General features: G+C 35.9%; 2 protein-coding genes across 3 annotated transcripts; one reads left to right on the top strand and one right to left on the bottom strand.

Moving 5' to 3' along the window:
• Window positions 1-283: 283 nt before the first annotated feature.
• Window positions 284-7,340, bottom strand: LOC119070894 (suppressor of hairless protein). 2 transcript variants are annotated; one of them, XR_005086566.1, is made up of 7 exons: window positions 6,303-7,340; window positions 5,972-6,234; window positions 5,606-5,891; window positions 5,209-5,543; window positions 4,930-5,137; window positions 1,908-2,217; window positions 284-672 (listed from the first exon to the last, which is right to left on the bottom strand). XR_005086566.1 is itself a non-coding variant. In XM_037175420.1 (6 exons), the coding sequence occupies exons 1-6, from the start codon at window positions 6,510-6,512 to the stop codon at window positions 1,978-1,980; spliced, it is 1,542 nt and encodes a 513-aa protein (XP_037031315.1). In that variant the 5' UTR covers window positions 6,513-7,340; the 3' UTR covers window positions 1,352-1,977. The 2 variants fall into 2 exon arrangements, 1 of the variants encoding a protein (XP_037031315.1); XM_037175420.1 differs by lacking the exon at window positions 284-672 and having other exon boundaries at window positions 1,352-2,217.
• A 7,048-nt stretch (window positions 7,341-14,388) lies between these two features.
• LOC119070893 (endothelin-converting enzyme homolog) lies at window positions 14,389-18,406 on the top strand. Its single transcript, XM_037175418.1, has 12 exons — window positions 14,389-15,342; window positions 15,409-15,507; window positions 15,828-15,972; window positions 16,131-16,242; window positions 16,351-16,611; window positions 16,673-16,800; window positions 16,904-17,017; window positions 17,083-17,169; window positions 17,236-17,398; window positions 17,458-17,632; window positions 17,690-17,922; window positions 18,012-18,406. Exons 1-12 carry the CDS (start codon window positions 14,511-14,513, stop codon window positions 18,309-18,311), a joined length of 2,649 nt encoding a protein of 882 aa, XP_037031313.1. The 5' UTR covers window positions 14,389-14,510; the 3' UTR covers window positions 18,312-18,406.
• The last annotated feature ends 1,228 nt before the right edge of the window (window positions 18,407-19,634 follow it).

The raw sequence follows: 19,634 nt of genomic DNA, 5'->3' as shown, positions 1-19,634 counted from the left end.
TGCATTCAATATAACAGATGTGAGAATCTGTGGGACTAGTAATATTAGATCCCACATAAAACAAAAATTTGTTGATTCGTAATTTTTCATAATTAAAAATTTCGAGATTTTTCAAGAATTTGCATTGTCGAGAATTTCAAGAATTTAAACTTAAAAATCTTGTGAATTCTTGAAAATCCAAAAATTTCCGATATATGAGAAACCTGAAAATAGGCCGTGTTGTAAGCTGTTCCTTCAGGCTGTTCAGCCTGTGTAAAGGAAAGAAAAATTCCATGTATGGCTTAATTTTAAAAATATCTTCAGTTTATTATTCGTTACCATTCTTTTTTTACATAAATAGAATCACTTGAACAAAATAAAATTTAGATTGCAAATAAATCGGCAAAATACGTAAAAATATAAAGTTCAAACCCTCCCATACCCTTTCTTTTTTTTAAGACAGAACCTAAGAGATTTCTTGCAATTTTCTTTTTTATTCACTTAACTTCCTAATTTCTTTGCTCGATTCTTTTTAATTTCTAATTTTTAGTTTTCACTTACAAAATACGCAGACCAATTATTTCAATTGGTTTTTCTTTTCTCACATAAAATTATAATACAAATAAATACTAAAATGTGTCGTGAATCTCATTTCTTACTTTTTTTTCGATTCCATTCGAGTCTTAGGTCGGTCTGCAGAATAATAATAAAAAATTGATTTTTGTATCAAATAAAGTCTCGATTACACATTTACATTTATTCTACTCTTCATTGAAATGTCTTTTGATGGTGGCGCTGTTTTATAGATCAAATAATTGGGTTTTGATTTTTAACAAGATCAGTGGGCTGGACAGAAAATTCTTTTGTACTCAAAAGAAACTCCTTTTTAAGAAAATCATCTAATTCGTTGAAAATCCTCAAAAATGCTTTAAATCTTTATAAAGTCCTTAAAAATTATGTAAAAATCCTTGAAAATCCTCTTCGAAACCAACGGAATCTTTGAAGATCTTTTGCATTCATGCATACACGATTATCGCTCGGAGATAGCGGATTTTGGAGGGGTAAAATAGTTAGAATTTCAGAGAAAGCTGTCACGTTATAGAGACAATAGATTCTAAAGAGAAAAAGGAATCTCTCTATCAACACTGAAACTTGCTAGAGCGAGAGTACATCTACCTACTAACATGTCAATCACACTAAACAGATACAGGTTACCAAGAATAATTAACGTGTCACATATTCATCTTGTATTGATAACGACGACAAAAATAATGACAAGCTCTGGGCAACATGGTTCTGTATACAGTAAAATGCATGTTAAAAAAATTGAAGTATAAGATTTGAAATCAACCGATTCAAAATACTTTGATCGATGGAAGTAATAGACCCGATAACAATAAATTTGACCATCTGTAACAGGTTAATGTAAAATAATGTGAAATTATGGCTATTAAGCTTTGCCACATACTTCATTCAAATTTTTAGTGAGGTTTCGCTTTGTGAAGTAGCTTCCTGCAGTACTCCCGCATATGGTAACACATTTGATGATCAAAATGATTACGAAAGTTCAACTTCATTTCGTTGATGAAACAGATATGTATAACCTTCTGCAGGTTAATAATTTTCTTGCCAGCCGATGATACTAGCAAGCCGAGTAGACAAATTGTTCACAAACGGGTCACCCACACCATCGGTAAAGGAGTCAGAATAGGGTGGAAACACTTCGCATAACGGTCTGGATCATTTTCAGACGGCGGAGAGTTACTCCGGCTATGTTTAGGATGATATATGAAGAATTTCTGACAAATACTGGCACGCGAAAGATAAAACGACTGGAAACTGAACTTGTTATGTTGTTCACGCTACAAACTAAATTTTGTGACACGAATTGCGATTTGTTCTATAAAACAACTGAAAATCTCTCTGACCTTTTCCATAAACAGCACCACAACTGGACCCATCTAAATTTCACATTGTGTGCAATCAATCGTTGTATTCTCATGACAATCCATGCGAATTCCAAGGTACATCCGATATAGATGGCAGCGAACTTTGACTGACGTTGGCATTGTTGCTGGTATTGTTGTTGTTGTTAATCCGTCCACGCATCACTTCTTGGGCGGCTGGACATGGCTGCCGAGGACCCGGTTCCGGTGTATATGTAAATGTCAGTCCAGTTGCGTAGATAATACCATCATTACGAACTAATGATATAGGCACTTGTGTCGGTTGGCGAACCTGTGCGGAGAGGATTGGATTTAATGTTTTAGAGTTGTTGTTTTATTGAGATTGCATAGGAAAAAGGTTTTCTTAGAGCATGCGTGTTTTCGAAGTAGATGATTTGCAATTTTTTAATGTGTGAGTTCTTGAATGCTCGAGTATGAATTGTAAATCAGATTTTCAATTGAGTGATATGATATTACGCCTACCTATTACCTATTCCAATTGTTCAAGCGATCACAACAGTAATCCAACTATAATTCAATTTGTGAATAGATTCAACGGCTGTTGTTGTGTCAATTAAATTTAAAATTTAGTATCTGACGTACGTCGCTATTTGCACAGTACACTTAATTAAGCGGAATGGAAATAAGACTCGAAACAATGCCTGTTATTGATCATTATTATTCAGTGTCGTTGTGGAATTATGTATTTATCACTGGAGTTATAGTGTTGTATAGCAACCATCTGTGCAATTGAAGGACACCAAAGAATAAATTTTCATTTCGATTGTATCCGAATCCAAAACAGACCGTGCAAACTTGTCGAGCGTTGTGATTTCTTAAGAATTACTAAATTAAGTCAAATACGAAACGGAATTGTAATTCATTGTTTGAGTTATCATCAATCATCTTATTTAATGGGCTTCCTGATTCCTTAAATTTATCTCAGCTCATTTCTCGTGTTCCAGCCTTTTTATCTTAAGACTCCTCGGGTACACGTAATTCACGCATACATCACATTGAATTTATTAGACAAATTTTTTGATTTCATTGTACCATCAACGAAAGAAACAGAGTTCTTCGAATGTGTGTTTTGCCTGAGATTCAAATCAGGAAATTTTACATTCGATGGTTGCTAAATGAAAATACTGGAATTCTTTAAGAGACGGAATTCTCGATGTATTTTACGACAGTTACTAGTCCAGTGCAATCGGAATATGATGATGGAGACGAGACAATTGCTTTCATATGATTTTTAGATTTTTTTACATTTACCGAACCTGTCACCTGTTATCAATAGCGACGACAAAAATAATGACAAGCTCTTGGTAATATGGTCTTTTATATAGTAACATCGTAAAATGCATGTTAAAAAAATTTGAAGTACAAGATTTGAAATCAACCGTGTTTAAGTTGGCTTCAGCTGTTCCATTAGCATCCTTTTGATTTCCCTGAAGTCAAAAATGGCTTATTATATTACTAGTGAAAGAAAAGAATTTGTTTCGGAAATCACAGCATGTAAAAACTCGGGATAAAAATAAAAAGTCACGTTTTCGTGTGAACTTTGTTGATCCTCGGCTTTTAGTTTAGATTCTCGCCCGCGACTGCTAACTGAAACAGGTAATCTACAACTAACGCACAAAATGATGAATCGTTCATGCTGTCACGGATTTTAAGAAGAAGAAGAAGATTGACGTTTCAGGTCTATGACGCTCAGTTAATACACAATTTGTGAAACTATTTATGTTTCAGGCATGTAGTATACGTTGAATAAATTGGTTTTTGAGTCTATATCTCAATTTCAATAGATCATTGAAGTGAAAAATCAAAAAGAAAATGTTGGCGCTGGCGATCAGTTTCGACGGTTACACCATGAACTTTCATGATTTCTCTGAACCAAAATCTTTTACTGTATATGCTGAGAGTGTATTGTTGTGACTTTTCCATGTCTATGCACGGGAAAGCACTTTTACATGCTACATGCGTCGAAAACCGTACTTTTCATGTTTTAAGCACGTCTTTCGACGTGTAAAATCCATTACAAAATTCGGTATAAAAAAGAAAATTCTCGTTTTCATGTGTTTATTAACTTATACCACTCGAAACGATTGTGTAAATTTATGAAATTTGCACAGGTTTCTCCAAGTGTTTTCAAAAAAAAGAATTTGATTCAGAAAAATCATCAAAAAACGAATGTTTTTCCGCCTAAATGTAGGCTACAAATTTGCAAAGAGTTCATTGCTGTTAAGAAAGACTCCGATTGGAGTAGAGTTCGCACGCTCTGCATAAAATGCAATCAGAACAAACAAAAATCAGATCTTCCGATTTTAAATTTAAATTTTAATTGGGCGTGTGGCAATGCCGGTAATTAATGTTGAATGAGAAATCATTGAAATCATAGAAATAAATAAAATCAAAATACATTTTCATGAACGTAGGACATTGACGAAGCCAATCTTACTGTTCCGTTCGTTATGTTCAATTAATTTTCTTTAAAAAAAAATTTGATATCAACTGATAAGTGAATAGCCATGCATCTCAAGACTGATACAAAACGAAAAATCAATTTAAATTCAATTTCTCATTGTGGTGAAGGTCAAAAATTAAAATCTTTGAAATTAAATAAAAAAAAATCCACATCGACAACGGAAGCTAATTATTCAGTCATAATAACTTGGAACAACAATGGTTGTAATAAATTGCTGAACAACATCTCTAATTATTGTTATTATTTGCACTCAATTAAAGTGATGATAGAAGAACACGAGAAAAAAGAGAAGAAACAATTCCAACCAAAATACCAAATGGTGTGGTGGTGAGTGTGTTGTGAATGCGAATCAGCGATTTAACGTTTTGACATCGAACAACACACAGTCAACGCTCCGCGAGTGTGGGAACTGGATCAATTTCATTGATTCAACTAATGTAATTCGGACGCAACACAAAAGCAACACAATCACCGGAGGTACAATGAAAGCAATTTTATAGAATGCAAATTTTCGCTTACCCATAGCCATTCTCCACGGAATTCAGATATGTCTGGAACGACACAGAGTAGTGTCTCTGCACAGCGATACATTGTTTCAGCTTCAACGTCGCCGAACCACACTTGCAGTTGTGGCGTGAAATTATCACCAGCTAATTCCAGCATAGCCACATCACCGCCACCATTCAAATTTAACGAATTTACTATTGGCACTGGTGTTACGGGAGATCTGTCGACAACGGTAAACAAAAAAAATCTCTCAAGATTGGTTTCGCAAGATTCTCCGAGCCGAAAACTTACCTCACAGGACCCATTCCTTCGTAGAACTGATATTCAGCTTTGTCCGTACTGATTATAGTCCAACAAGCTCCGTCATTGATCATTTCTTTGTTCGGTTCTTTGGGGCACGGTGTTGCTTGGAATTGGATGATTTTCTCTTGTGACAGACACAAATACATTCGTTCGGTATCTTTCATGTAGAATGCGCACTTGTGCAATTGTGACACAGGATCATCGGCTTCAAGCAGTGCCATTTGTTTGTCCACCTTTCTTATAACTAAACGAGGTAAAGCCATGCCAGTAACCGAACAGACTAGTTTTACTGTTGCTCCATAATGCACGTAGCCATCCTTCACCTAAATCACCCAATCAATCAGTTAACCGATTCAACCAAAACAAATTTCCCAAAACAACTCACTTGAAACTCTTCCGATTCCGATTCGTTGTCGTCGAGCAAATGAATTTTGAATGCACCCCATTGTGTGGAGCTGGCGTGAAAGTGTCCATTATCAACATGTAAATATCTGGTCGACACGGTCTGTGATCTTAATCTATTGAATAAAGCTACGTTTGTTCCGCTGGCAATGCACAGATCAGCATTTTTCAGTGACTGTTTCTTTTTCGATGGTTTCGATATCACTTTGATCCTTTTCGAGTTGAACAGGCCAATGTCATGGCCGTTACCGTAAAACATTTTCACCGATCTGTAATGACGGACGGATTACAAAAAATCGAGAGAAAATGTCGGAGGGACGAAGGAATTGAGTCAAACGGTTCAACTTACAGCATAAAATGTTTTCGCTTATCGGAATCGGAAATGTACAAAGTTTTGGCAGCACAATACTGTTTGCCGTTGTTCAGGTCCAATTGCTGCATATCCTGATCTGAATTTCCGATTCCAATGAACGCACATAATTGAGCCCCCTGTTCCGATTCACCTTTACGTAACATTTCCTCTTGGCGATGTCGCCAGCCACTACCGAACAGGTATATACACGGCGGCGGACAGAAGAAACGTTTTTCATTTCCATATGACTTTTGGGCAACCTAAATCGGACACAAATAATGTCAAGCCCGGTCTCCATACTCGTCGAACATTTTCACAACAACATTACCTTTGCATGTAGAATGACGATCACCATGTCATTCCGTTCTCGCATGTAGCGTTCCATCGCATCCCTGGTTAATCTCTTATCTTCGATCTGAGGACGAAATACAGCCGGCGGGCCACTCTGTGGCACAACAGCGCCGCCGATCCGGGCATGATGTGACGGTGGACTCGGACTGGATGCAGCAAAACCGGGCAATCCGAACTGATGTGGCATTGTTGATAGTTGTGTGTCGTTCTGTTAGTATTATTAATTGGACGAAACAATCACAAGGCGTAGACGAGGCGCACTAGTTTCGGTAATTTTTTCATTTCATTGCGTTTTGCAGGACAATAAAAATCCGTTGATTTCAAACAAAAACATTCAAAAATAGTCGCAAAACATAACCACACTTTTAGGCAGCTCCATTTGGCAGCTGCTGTCAATATTAACAATATAATAACCACTGTGATGTAGCTGTGGACACAGTTGTGCACTTTCTTTGCATTTAATTAGTAAACCGATTACGTAGGCCGATTATTCGCAAGCGGACTTCAAAACACTAAGACCGTGTACACTTCTTAGATGTAAATAAGACGGATTTTTTCCGATTAAACACAACGGCACAAACAATAAAAACAACTTCCACCGACCGATCTATTCTGTCTTTCTGCGCATACTGTTTGGCGTCTGTGTGAAAAATGTCTCTCGTGAAGCTCGTGAATCAGTTTCTCCAGTGCGAGAGAGGGAGAATAAAAACAAAATGTAAAGACTGTACACACAGCACCTGTTTATATTTTATATTTTCCCACACATTTGCCACACGTCAAATCTTTTGATTTCGGGGGAGATGAATGTTTTGAATTTTTATTTGAATTTGGATTGTTTTACGCTATCTACTGTTTGTTAATTGAATAATTCGGAGTTCGTTAACATTTTGAATGTTTGTTCGGATATCACATAGACACAAGCGTTACATTATTATCGGGTTAAATGAAAATAAAACACGACCGAACACACAAAAACCACTGTATCACCGCCGAATGTGTTTTCGTTTCTAATCAATCTTTGTTTTTGCGTGGAGTGTACACTGTGGGAATATCTCCCCACTGCATTTATTCTCTCATTTCTTTTGTGAAACGATTGGAATGTTGTCTCTGGGAAAATACCCGATAAACAGTATGGTGAAATGCTACCGTGAGTCTTTTTCAGACGGAACGGTCATCGGCTAACAACACTGAGACGACAAATAAGTAATTGGCATGGCAGTCAACAATAGTACATTACTATGCAAGGGAAGTAAAGTGATATCTCGTATCCAGATGAGTAAAAGTAACCGAGGGCTTTAGCCCGAGGTACATTTACTCATCGTGATACGAGATATCACTTTATTTTCCGTGTGTAGTACGACGTTTTACTATGCGAGTGATGTAAAGACTATTGCCTATACATGTAATAGCCTTATTACATGCACCAGCATAGTAAATGAAGTAAAAGAATTTCATTCAACTAAGGAAGTAGTAGATTCGATTATTTCACTTGCAGTGTTTCTTAGATTCAACTCATACAATTAATTATTTAATAGCATTTAATCCAAAATTGTGCGTTGTATTATGTAGTATAGAGTACACAAATTGGATGAGTTAGGCCCGCATTATACCGCGTAGAGTACTGCAGGATTAATCATTAAAAATTCTCTCCGAGCTTAGGGTGAAGACAATCAATTTTGTTTATTTGTTCAGAATCATGAAATGAATGAAATATTCGTTTTACTTGTTTCTTGAATTATTAAAATTTCAAGCAGACGATAATTAGATGGGTGCTCTTATTACTGGGGATGTTTGATAAGTTTTACATGAAGGAAATATGGAATCGGAAATATAAATACCTTTTAGCTTTGAGTTGAAATGTAATCGGCATTTCGTGTCCAAAAGAATTTTATATTACGAGGAGAAGTGGCTCAATAACACAATTTACCAAATTTTGAAAATTAAAGGTCTGGTTCGGTTGGAGCAATTAGAAAGGTAAATTTTTAATCAATACCAATAGTAGATTACAGCAGAGCCTATGTAAATGAGTAATACATGTGTGCGATGTTTGTGGCGTGTGAGCCGAAGGCGAACCGCCTAATTTCACACACATGTATTACTCATTCACATAGGCTCTTCTGTACTGTTCTTTAATGTGTAGGCATCCTGTGCGTTGTATTTACATTGTCTAAGATGAAAACTACGAAACAATTTTGCATAAAAGCAGCATTACGGAACCTTTCCACTTCTAAACATTTTGCACTAAAATTTCATTTTCATTTAGTAGGCATCGGTCGTGTCTGCCATTGCGGCGATATTTATTTGACTTCTTTATTGTTGTCATTCTCAGTTTCAGTGAACATTTTTTGATTTTCTTGTTTCAAATTATAAATTCAGTGTGATTTTAGTGTTTTCTTAATTGTATCGATGGCACGTGTACCAAAAAATAGTTTTGCCTGTGTAAATTCCAATTTATGTCGTAGCTTGTGAGAAGTGAAAACATAAACAAAATCATCGAAAAATTTCCGACCAGTGCATGTAAATGATCGCGCATAGCTTGTAAATCATCGAAAAGTCTAACATGTAAGTTTCATTTACATTCTCATCGCAGACAATGTAAATACAACGTACAGGACGCCTACACATTAAAATTATTTAATTATGAAATCAATGAAATATTTACTGGTTATTTGTGTACCTGTTTTGGACGATTGATTTTAGGCAATTTCGCGGATTGTAGGCCGAACGAAGTGAGGCTTACAAGCGAAAGTGCCTTAAATCAACCGTCCCAAACAGGTGCACATGTAAGTTTTCATGCAGAGGGCCGGAAACCCGAGAAAATTCGAAAAATTGCCCTCATTTTCGGCCCCGAAGCATGAAAAAGTCATTTCTATCCTTTCAATAGTACATTGAATGACAAGGGGCGAAAGTAAAAAAATTCAACCGTGTGCGAGAGTTGATGCCCGCGCCGAAGGCAAGGGCCTCAATCGCACAGGTTGAATTTTTTTACTTTTGCCCCGAGTCGTTCATACTATTTTTTTTGATACCAACATCGAAAGTTGATACGTATCGCAAACAGCAGAACAAAATGTTGAAATATGAAGGCATTTAGCCAGAAAATGCGGGGGTCCAGGGGGCGGCAGCCCCCTGGTATATCAAAAATTTAATTACTTAGCCATCACAACAACAACACACACAAAAATTAACAAATTACTAACAAATCATTCAGCAACAAAAAGTATCAACTTCGTATGTTAATTTCAATAAGAGCACTGGCGCACGCTTTATTTTGATCGCAGTACACTTATTGACAAGAGTCGACTATTACATTATGTAGTCGACTTTCGCTTTATGTATTCTTTCTTTCTCCCCGCTAAAACACATAACTTGCATTTTTTTACTTTCGCCCCGGATTTCGAGGGCGAAAGTATCAACTTTCGATGTTGGTATCAAAAAAATGTATTGGATTCTCTGCACAGTGTCTAACAATAGCGCTTAAACTGATTCAAATCCGCCTAACTACAAATCAAGTATTCCAAGCTTTTGGTTCTTCGGTTGCGAATGTTAAATTGAATTTGTATTTAAATTAAAGACCTGACGCAATGTATGACTGGATAATCAAACCAGAGACACTGTATTACTAGTAGTGTACTCCACCAGAGCGGTCGATCTGTTCAAAATGAAATGTAATTTCGTATAACTTACATTCGACCAAATCTTTTACTTCATTTGTTTTAACAACATATATTTTTGCATATATAAGACAGTAAGTATTCAACTCAACTTTTTTTTGTCGTTGTTGTTATTAACAAATGAAATATAAATAAAAGAAAAGATAAAGAATTGGTCAGTTAGTTACTTTAGAAAGATTCCAACGTTAAATGTCTTGATTGCAAATAATCTGTTTATATGACGATGTAATATAAAGTCGACGATTTCAATACAAGTTTTCCCTGTATCTGTATAACTGGTCTTCCTTCATCAATTAAATTATTTTTTTTGAATCCGTTCGCTATATAACCTACATTCACTACGTAGACTATTTAAAATCTAATTGCGTCCTTTAAAAAAATCAAAATTTTATGATTATGCGAGTGCAGACATGCATGACATGAAATGGTTCAGCGGTCGCGTGGGAATATTCTGAATTTCTTCTTTTTATTTCCCTTTAAACAAATAATTAAGAATTTCTTACACGAACACACGGTCAGTGATGGAAAACATCTTGTCTTTAATGGTTAGAATGTTTCTTTCTTTGTATTTTGTCCCTTTAATTGGATTCCCTTTAAACTTTTCTGCTAAGATTTTAGGGAGTAAGATGGAAGAATAATTTCAATTTCGAAGAAAATGATTCATCAACCATAAAAATGTACCTTGAACCTTTAACACACTTCTAGCAAAAGTGATCATAGTTGACAGCTGCCAAATACAGTACTATTTTGTATGAAATGGTTTTTTGCAGTGTCTTACAGTTGTGTGACACACTGTCAAGTTTCAGTACCCCATTTAGAGTACCACTCATGTTTGAAGTCAGGGTAGGATGGCTCGAAGCAGACCTTTGGAAGTTGTATGGAGAAAATTTACAAAAAGCCTTTCGTCTATACAAAATCAAAAAGGCCCTTTGGGCATCGCCCCAATTCCCACAGTCCGGGCTTGAAGTGCGTTGAAAATAAAATAGGAAACACACAAATGTAGGCAACAATTTCATATAACCATCCATTTGAAAACTAATGAAGTAATAGATTTCGTATCAATCAAATGAAGTAAAAAATTCGATATATTGGTGATATGCTTGTTGCTGTCTGTGAATTCTTATTGTTTTAGTTATAATCAAATTCCATCATTTTATTGTTACACATTCGATTCTTATAGCATATCATATTACTATCGCGATAGTGAAATACGATGCATACACCCGATGTACTTGTGTGTGGTGTAGAGTGCTTAGTGTGAAACCCTTTAAAAAAATGTTCACAAAAGAGGTATATCATTCAGATCTAAGATTATGTACATTCAAATGTTCACTGCCGTATTGTTATGAAAAGATTATTATTCTTTTCTACACTTATTAACTTATGCATATTCATTTATACCAATGTATAACTTTGATTAACTTGCTGATGAATATAATTTAATAAAAATATACTTCCACTTCATATATATATATATATCTGCACGCAGCACATACACATGAAGTTATCTACATACTTGCTCGTAAATCCAACTGAATGTAAATAAATATAACATTGGGGGAATATCGTTCGTGGGAACGTGAACAGTTGGGTTTTAGGTGCTTGGTGTGTATATAGTAGAGCTAGATATAAAACCATTCTCATATGAGATGGAAGTCATGTAGAGAGAGGATTCGAATTGATTTCAAATATCAAAAAATAACGAAGGTCGAAGAAAGTGTTTGCATACGATGGGCTGTAGGTTGTTTTACGTACTTCAGGCCCTATGAATCGTGCTTCAATAAGCACATTTAAAGTGCCAGTTCAGAATGCACACCATCGGAAGATTATTGTTCATGAATGGTACATGAAATGTAAAAATTCAAATGAAAAAGGATGTACACTCATGGATGGGTGTTATTCAAATGCGTTGGTTTCGTTTTATTCCAAACATTTCAGAAATGTGTGGGACGATATCTGCATGAAACTGTTGATACGCGTTGATGGTAGCCGGCTTATGCATATAATATCAAATAATGTGAACTGCGTAAATGAAAAGAAAATAATTTTAGGTCTTCGAGCTTGTAAAGTTAGATTGCGGGCATTGGTAGATAAGTAGCATTAGACAGATTATAGTTAACAGGTAATACCTAAGATGGTATTCACGTATACATGAACAACCACTTCTTTAACTTTTGTCCTAAATATACTTTATGAAGAAGCTTAGAAGCGTAGGATATTAAATTAAAATCGTCATTCATTATATCTTATATAGAGAGAGGTATAATCTACATTTACAGCCTTAACAGTCTTCTTTCGAATTTATGAGCAATGAAAGATCTGCACACCCCATACTATTCTTTTCCTAAGTCACTCGAGGTAGACAAAAAAAAAGCTAGAAGACACTGTTATCTGTTATCGACAGCGCCGACACAAATAAAAATCAGCTCTGGCAAGCGTGGTTTTATTATATTGAAATTAATGTTGCAACAAATGAAGTAAAAGATTTTTACATATATGTTGTGGTGGAAAGATTTTAGAAAATTTTGTTCGGGCTACAACTCACTATATTTTAGCGTCCACAATAGATATGCATAGGAACTTCTATCTCTACATACATCTTTTCTCCCAACCAGACAACATCACAGCTGTATTGTTCCATAGTACAGTGCAATAATAATAGCCACTTCTGTGGCATATTTGTACGTAATGCGACTCAGATTTATTAGGTTGATACGTGAACGAGATATGTGTATTGCAGTGACTCAAAAATGTTTCAAAAATATCACAAAATTTTTCTCTTACATTTCAGTAGTTTTATCAAATATTTGTTTGTAAATGCTTTATATGTCCAATATATGTAACATTGACTGTGTCGAGCAATGTATACTGAACGAATAGCTTATAAACTAATGGAAGTGAAGTAGAAAAATATATTTTTTTTATGAAATTATTTCGATCTTGTCGTTAATTTTCGAGTTACAGAAAGGTTTATAGTTAATCTGAAGGGCGCGTATGCAATTTATGTTTTCTTTCCGGCATCCGAGTCGAAATTTTCGAAATCTCCTGGTATCCTGGATACCGCGGATACCAAAGCACCTAGCAGGGTAATAGAAAAAATAAAGTAGTACTTTAATCGAAGTATGCGAATATTTCCATACTTTTTTTTTTTCATAATGTCATTGCAAAATTACCATTAAGGCTGATAATGGTTTATTTGGTATCAAAAAACTACTCTATTTGACGTGTAAAAACCTCTATTACTCTGCTAGGTGCTTTGCGGATACACGTAATTTGCACACGCACTGAAGGGAGTATGAATAAGTTCTTGAAGTTGGACATTGAACACTGGGCTATATATTTATTTCAAAGGTTACTAGTCACTCCCTACTAAGTTAAGTTATTAAGATAAGTGGTCTGACTCCAAAAAGTGTTAGAATTGCAGAACGCAGTTGGGCATGTTGCGTATCACTAAGACGACCGGAAATTTAGACCAACAATAATTAATCTATCGTTAATATAATGGGTAGTTATCTGTTATCTTCAACGACGAAAAGAGGGTACATGGACTCATTTATACGAAAGAGTATGTCAATACAAATAAAGTAAATTGAATAAGACACTAGGCGATACATTCAAGAAGAGAAGTATCCGGAAGGGTAATCGAACCTATGTGTGTTTGAATACATTAAGTGTAGCAGACAGAATGGTTCTATCGATAGTCCCAATCGTCCTAAAGCTAAATTGAAAGTGGAATTAGAATGTTTTAAAACCTGGGTGCAAATAGTCTAAAATACACTATTTGCAGCATGGTGCCAATAGTTATGTAACGCACCGTCGAACGCACCTTAACGTCCCATTGTTAGACACCATCCTACAAGGATTCACGTAGCTCCTGTCGAGACACCCAATTTTTGGGCTAGATTGTACATTCAAGTTACTTCTAATTATTAGGCCAGTTTGTACAAAAAAGATTCAAGTTGCTTCTGATAAAACACCCATTTTGCCAGGTAAGAAACAAGGAAGATTAAAGTTGCTGGGACAGTTTGTGCTTAGAAGATTCAAGTTGCTTCTCTCAAAACTCCTAATTGTTAGACCAGTTTTTACGGGGAAGATTAAAGCTCCTTCTGGTGAGAAACTGAATTGTTAGGCGAGTTTGTAGGGAGATATAGTATTTTTAAATAATCGATTATTATTTTGATGATATGCTGCCTTCTATGAAAGGCGATAATCGTTAGTAAACTGCTTAACCAGACATAGTTCGATAAGTAAAAAAACATGTTACAATTAAATAGAAAAAGTTGTAATATCCCTCAACCGATTCGTCTTTGATTGCAATAAAAAATGAACCATTTAAAAAAAAAACGTTTTTTCCATAAACAACCGGACGACCGAGTCGCGAAAGTTTTTCTTATCAAGAAAATAATCGAGGTTTTATTAGCAATTTCTGTGAATTTAACGCAGTCGTTGCATATATCTCGAAAAGTTAGCTATCCGCCGTTCAAATTCTCCGTAAAAAAGGACCGACACAAGAAATGACTTTGAAACGGATTTACAATTTGAAAAATCAAAGAATCACCCAATATCATGATGATATACTGAAAACGTGTTTATGTGTGTTACTGATTCTATTGGCCATTTGTGGATTAATTCTAGCAACGGTATATATTGTCAAAAATACTCAATCGATCTCCGAAGAACAGAAGGGTGAAGTCAGCTATCACGACAGTGGAAATCAAGAAACTTTAGAATCCAATAAAAGACGCACTGTCCGTCCGAATACCAAAAATGACTTCTTTCTGACTAGTGTCGAAGGAAATGCAGTTACTTCATCAAATACTATTGAATACACTTCAACAACCATTGAGTCGCCACTGTCTACTTCAACGGCATCATCGAAAGATGTTCCGCCTCGATTTTTGGTTGTCAATACCATCAGTTCAGTCGGAGCTTCCAATTCAGATTATTATTCGGCAGCAGGTTCGACTACTGACTATGTTGAAGTAACAACAAATGACCTTGACAAAAGCTCCACTGGCAAGCAGTTGACACTAGCCGATTTCAATGATAAAGAATCAATCACACTAGACGATGACTATATCGATGCTTATATTCTATTATCCAACCAAGGACCGTCGGATCCTACTACAAATGAAAATAGCACACCGAAACGTAGCATAGAATTGCAAGAGGAACATCAGACATGTACATCGGACTCTTGCAAACAGTCCACGAGTAGGATGCTCGCACTTGTGAACCATACTGCAGAACCGTGTGACGATTTCTATTCGTATGCCTGCGGTGGTTTTGTCATCAATCATTTTGAAGAAATTACGGTGAATGACAGAGTGTTGGAAAAGTTGCCAGGTATGGGAAAATTTTTTTGTTAGTTGGGTGGTATAGATTGCTTATAATATCTTTTGATGCTTCAAGATATTTCGACGCTTGATGTTGCTGTGCCCTACAAAAAATTGTATCGAGATTTCCTAGTCAGTTGCACTAACTATAAAAACGGTAGAGATTTACCGAAAGGCAAGTATTCTATTAGCACTATTAACCTGTTAGAAACGACAAGCTTATTGTCTTCTGTTACAAGGTAAAACTACCAAATACAAGCCCATATCTATTGTACTTTCTTTGGTTCTTTGAATTGAACCATTGTGGGCTCATATTAGAGCAGGTGATAGTATTTGGTAGCTTTATTTGAAGGTCGAAAGATATTGTTTGGTACGAAATCTTTTACTTCATTTTGTTTTAACATAAGCTTGTCTATGTACGACCGTTAACAGACGATTAGTCGTTTCTGAAGGGTTACTCTCAGCAGTAGTTTTAATGACCTTACCTTAATTTAGTTGCGAAGTTGATGTACGATCTATGCGTGGATCACAAGGACAATTTGACTGATTTTATCGCTGATATTATAATGCTTCACCCTCAAAAAACGTTATCCAGGCTATTGCCCTTATTCGACGTTGTGATGGAAGTGGGACCACAAAAGTAAATTTTTAGAGTTCTTAGGACTGATGACGTGTGTAGCTTTCCCGTCTTGATGCAAAAGCAATGAGATTATAGAAATAATTCTAATTGGAAAGCTACATTTCACAGGCCGATGGATCTTTTCAAAACGTTCAAATTTAAAATGAGAGCACTTTCAGAACATTGATACCAATGGTTAGTCTACCGAAGTTAAAATCCCCTCTTTCTGAAGATGACAAGGAGATGTACGAACGATCCTGTCGAAAGTTAACTGAAATGGCGACAATAGAGGTAAAATGAAAATTCATAGTAACAGCTCAGCCCTCTGTGGACTGGCTACTATTGCAGCTCCTACTCCAACCACTCTAAACTTGTTTTTAAAAAAATATCCCTTTCAAGAGAAATAAGACAATAATTCAGGAAACGTACAAGACGTGCATTGAAAATGAATACTTGAAGAGCCTCCAAGAATCGATTATTAGACTGCAAATTTTCGAACATTTACCGGACTACAACACAAAGAAACAAGCAATTACATATACTATTCGATTCATCAAAGAGAACATCCTTGAACAATTTGGGTCTATATCGGCTGGTGAGCTGAGAAACGCTAAACAGGAAACAGTCGCTGTGAATTGGTTAAACTCAGCTTATCCTGAGGTAATATTCGATTTCGTTTTTAATGCATCTTTCCATATCCACGCATGAATAAATATTTTAGATTGAATGGAATGCATTGTTTGAAAGGCTTTTCGGAGCAGAGGTAGCCAAAAATATTACCGAAGTTCGAATGACCCATGTTGCTTATTTGGTGAAAATATTTGAATTCTACAAGAGTCATTCATTCAAGTAAGTTCAATACTAACCTCGGTAGCAGGAGCTGGCCATATTGCAACTATGTCCACTCATCAAAACAAAGCAGTTACGTAATGTCATATTGCTCCACCTTTAGGGACATCAAGACCAGTATTTTATCGATGATGAGTGTTGACTTTAACTTGGATTTTATTGAACCACATTCAACCGATCACTACAAATATTGTACGACTACAGCCACAAAGTTGATGTAAATTTATTGAATCGATTTTAACGGAATGGTGAATTTCGGATTCAAATTGTCGATTCTTACAGGCCAGACATTGCTTCGATGTTGTATTTAGAAACATTTAGTTCTGCAGACATTCTAAATGCGGAACAGAAATTGGAACAAATGTTCGAGTAAGTTATTCACTTCAAAAATTGTGACTGAACGACAAATATGTAAGAAAATTTTAATTGCTACAGTCAACTAGTTCTCACATTCAACGCCACGCTGAACGAAAATATCTGGGTGAATGAGAATGTGCGAGAGGAGGTGTCCATGAAAATATCGGAACTGAATCTGATGACGAACCCATACCAAGGTTTTGCTCGTTTTAATGAAAATTATCATAAACTGTACAGCGAAGTAAGATGCCGAGTTAATGTAAAGCGATTTTCCGGTGATCATTTCCTAAACTTTTAAAGGTTAACATCTCCGCGACTGATTATGTTTCAAATGTTATTGCCCTGAAACAGATCGGAAGACGACGAATGTATAGTACAATTGGTCAGTCAGTGATCTCACCAGAAATTATTTGGAATCATTTAGCGTGGCCAATATCCAGTTCTCCTATACGGATAACAGAAACAACTACCATTGGTAATCGGTTGGTTTGGGCAAAGTAAATAGAAAATTTCAATCTTTTCTCAACCACAGTTCTACCGACAAGTTTGATAGCACCATTCACTACCGAGTCACAAAAAATTGAGGAATTTTCCACGATTGGATTCCAAGTTTCCCAGGAGATATCTCGTTTCCTTTACACCGATCACACCTCAAAACTTTTTGTAAACGAGAATGAAGACTTTAAGGCCAATATGGAAATTCACCTAGAAGATCCAGCCTATTCGAAGAAGCCGAACATTTATGGAATACAACTCAATGACGAGGTGAATTGATCATGCTCTACACATTACTAAGAACCTCTTCGCAGAGTGCCTTTGTCGATAACATTATAGCAATTGTTGATCTTATACAGGACATAAATGCATCTCAACGGTCTCGTTTCGTCGATGACGTAGCATTACGTGTTACCTTCGATGCTTATGACCAATATCAATCGCCCTTCGACAAACTGATGCCTTGGACGAATGACTCAATTTCCAAAATGTTTTACATCATTGCTAGCCAACAATTTTGTAGCGCCAAGAAATCGTCCGTCGAAATTGCAATAGATCTGATTCATAACGAAAATTTGCCGAATTATTTTCGAATCAATTCGATGATGATGAATTCAGAAAGTTTTTTGAGTGTTTTTGAATGCCAAAGCGGACCCTAACTTGTAAGGGGTGTGGTTTTCAAATTTTATTGTACATGGTTTGGCTAGAGCTAAAGATTACTTTTGGTCAGGACATTAATTAAATGATAAGCTTTTCGTTTTGACTTTGTTTGTTTGCAAGTAAGATCCTGAGCTGGAGTCTGGATTGATAGTACCAAGACAAGAACAAGAAAACAACACAGCGACGATTACCAGGAAAAAATGTGAGTGAATGATCACCGTGCATTACTTTCGGCAAGGTGAAGATTGTGGGTTCGGTACACTCGGCTGCCAATTTTTCATTTTCATTTACATGTCCATTGTCCACTAGCTGGTGCACTAGACACTACATTCCATCATCTACAGCGTAACGTTGAGCATATTGAATTTGTATGTAAGCAACGCACTTGAAGTGTGTTGATGTAAGTGATGCCTTTAAATCAGTTTGTATGGATTTGAGCACGACAGAGTAAGATTAACGGTTTATTTTACTCTGCCGTGATTTGAGAACTCCCATTTAATTCTGCAGAATGATATTGATGTATTGATGACAGTGGCTGCTTACAATAACAAAGTCAATTTAACTTTTCACTGACGACAAACACTGACGGTATTATTACCGAATCTATTACGTCTTTTAGTTGAAGTTTATTATAGACAGACTGAAACCAAATCTGTTACTTCATTAGTTTAAATTTACTGTAAAAGGCCGAAAAAGCTAGCGCCTAGCACTTACTTTTGTCGCCGTAAGAAGATGATGAATGGTTAAATAGTAATCATCATTGTAATCTGAATCGTAATTTTATGACCAAAGCAACAAGCTGTTGATCTAGCTCTTCAATATTTTAATCAAACATTTCGCTATAAAGGAGAACACTTGTCAGATCTCATCTCTTATTGTTGTCTTCTATGTTGATAGCAGATGTATTGGTAGCATATAATCTACTTACGTACAGTTTTCTTTTTGTTTGTATTTTAAAATATTTCTTTCGGGAATCTGTACATTACTAAACAAAAAATACTCTACTCCTTCTCCTGTGAAAGACAATCACTGTTCTAAACATTTCACAAAGCCAAAGAAAATGTACGACCAACATTTTGTTATGGTAGTTTTATGTAGAGGGCAAGTATACGGTTTAGCGAATATTCAGTGATAAATAGTAGGTTTGGGACTCTATGTTTTGTAAAATTCCGATATTTAGAGTCAACATTCCTTATAACGTCCAAAGGCAAAGTTGTTCCTTGCAACTACACTAACATTTTTTCCTAAGACGTTGAGATCTAAAAATATTCATCTGTAAAGCAGAGTGAGTCCACCCACTAGCTATTGAGTAAATTTAAAAC

Source organism: Bradysia coprophila, assembly GCF_014529535.1.
Source record: "Bradysia coprophila strain Holo2 chromosome IV unlocalized genomic scaffold, BU_Bcop_v1 contig_106, whole genome shotgun sequence".
NCBI classification, from domain to species: Eukaryota; Metazoa; Arthropoda; class Insecta; order Diptera; family Sciaridae; genus Bradysia; species Bradysia coprophila.
Note: the sequence above shows the minus strand (reverse complement) of the source record. Positions and strands in the feature narration are given on the sequence as shown.

Bases quoted from the DNA above. Each gene is read 5' to 3' on its own strand.
- LOC119070893 (XM_037175418.1), top strand. From the start codon at position 14,511: ATGACTTTGAAACGGATTTACAATTTGAAAAATCAAAGAATCACCCAA. The intron at 16,243-16,350 runs GTAAAATGAAAA...ATCCCTTTCAAG, and splicing joins CTGAAATGGCGACAATAGAG to AGAAATAAGACAATAATTCA. The intron at 17,923-18,011 runs GTGAATTGATCA...GATCTTATACAG, and splicing joins GAATACAACTCAATGACGAG to GACATAAATGCATCTCAACG.
- LOC119070894 (XM_037175420.1), bottom strand. From the start codon at position 6,512: ATGCCACATCAGTTCGGATTGCCCGGTTTTGCTGCATCCAGTCCGAGT. The intron at 5,544-5,605 runs GTGAGTTGTTTT...TGGGTGATTTAG, and splicing joins CGGAATCGGAAGAGTTTCAA to GTGAAGGATGGCTACGTGCA. The intron at 5,138-5,208 runs GTAAGTTTTCGG...CGTTGTCGACAG, and splicing joins GAAGGAATGGGTCCTGTGAG to ATCTCCCGTAACACCAGTGC.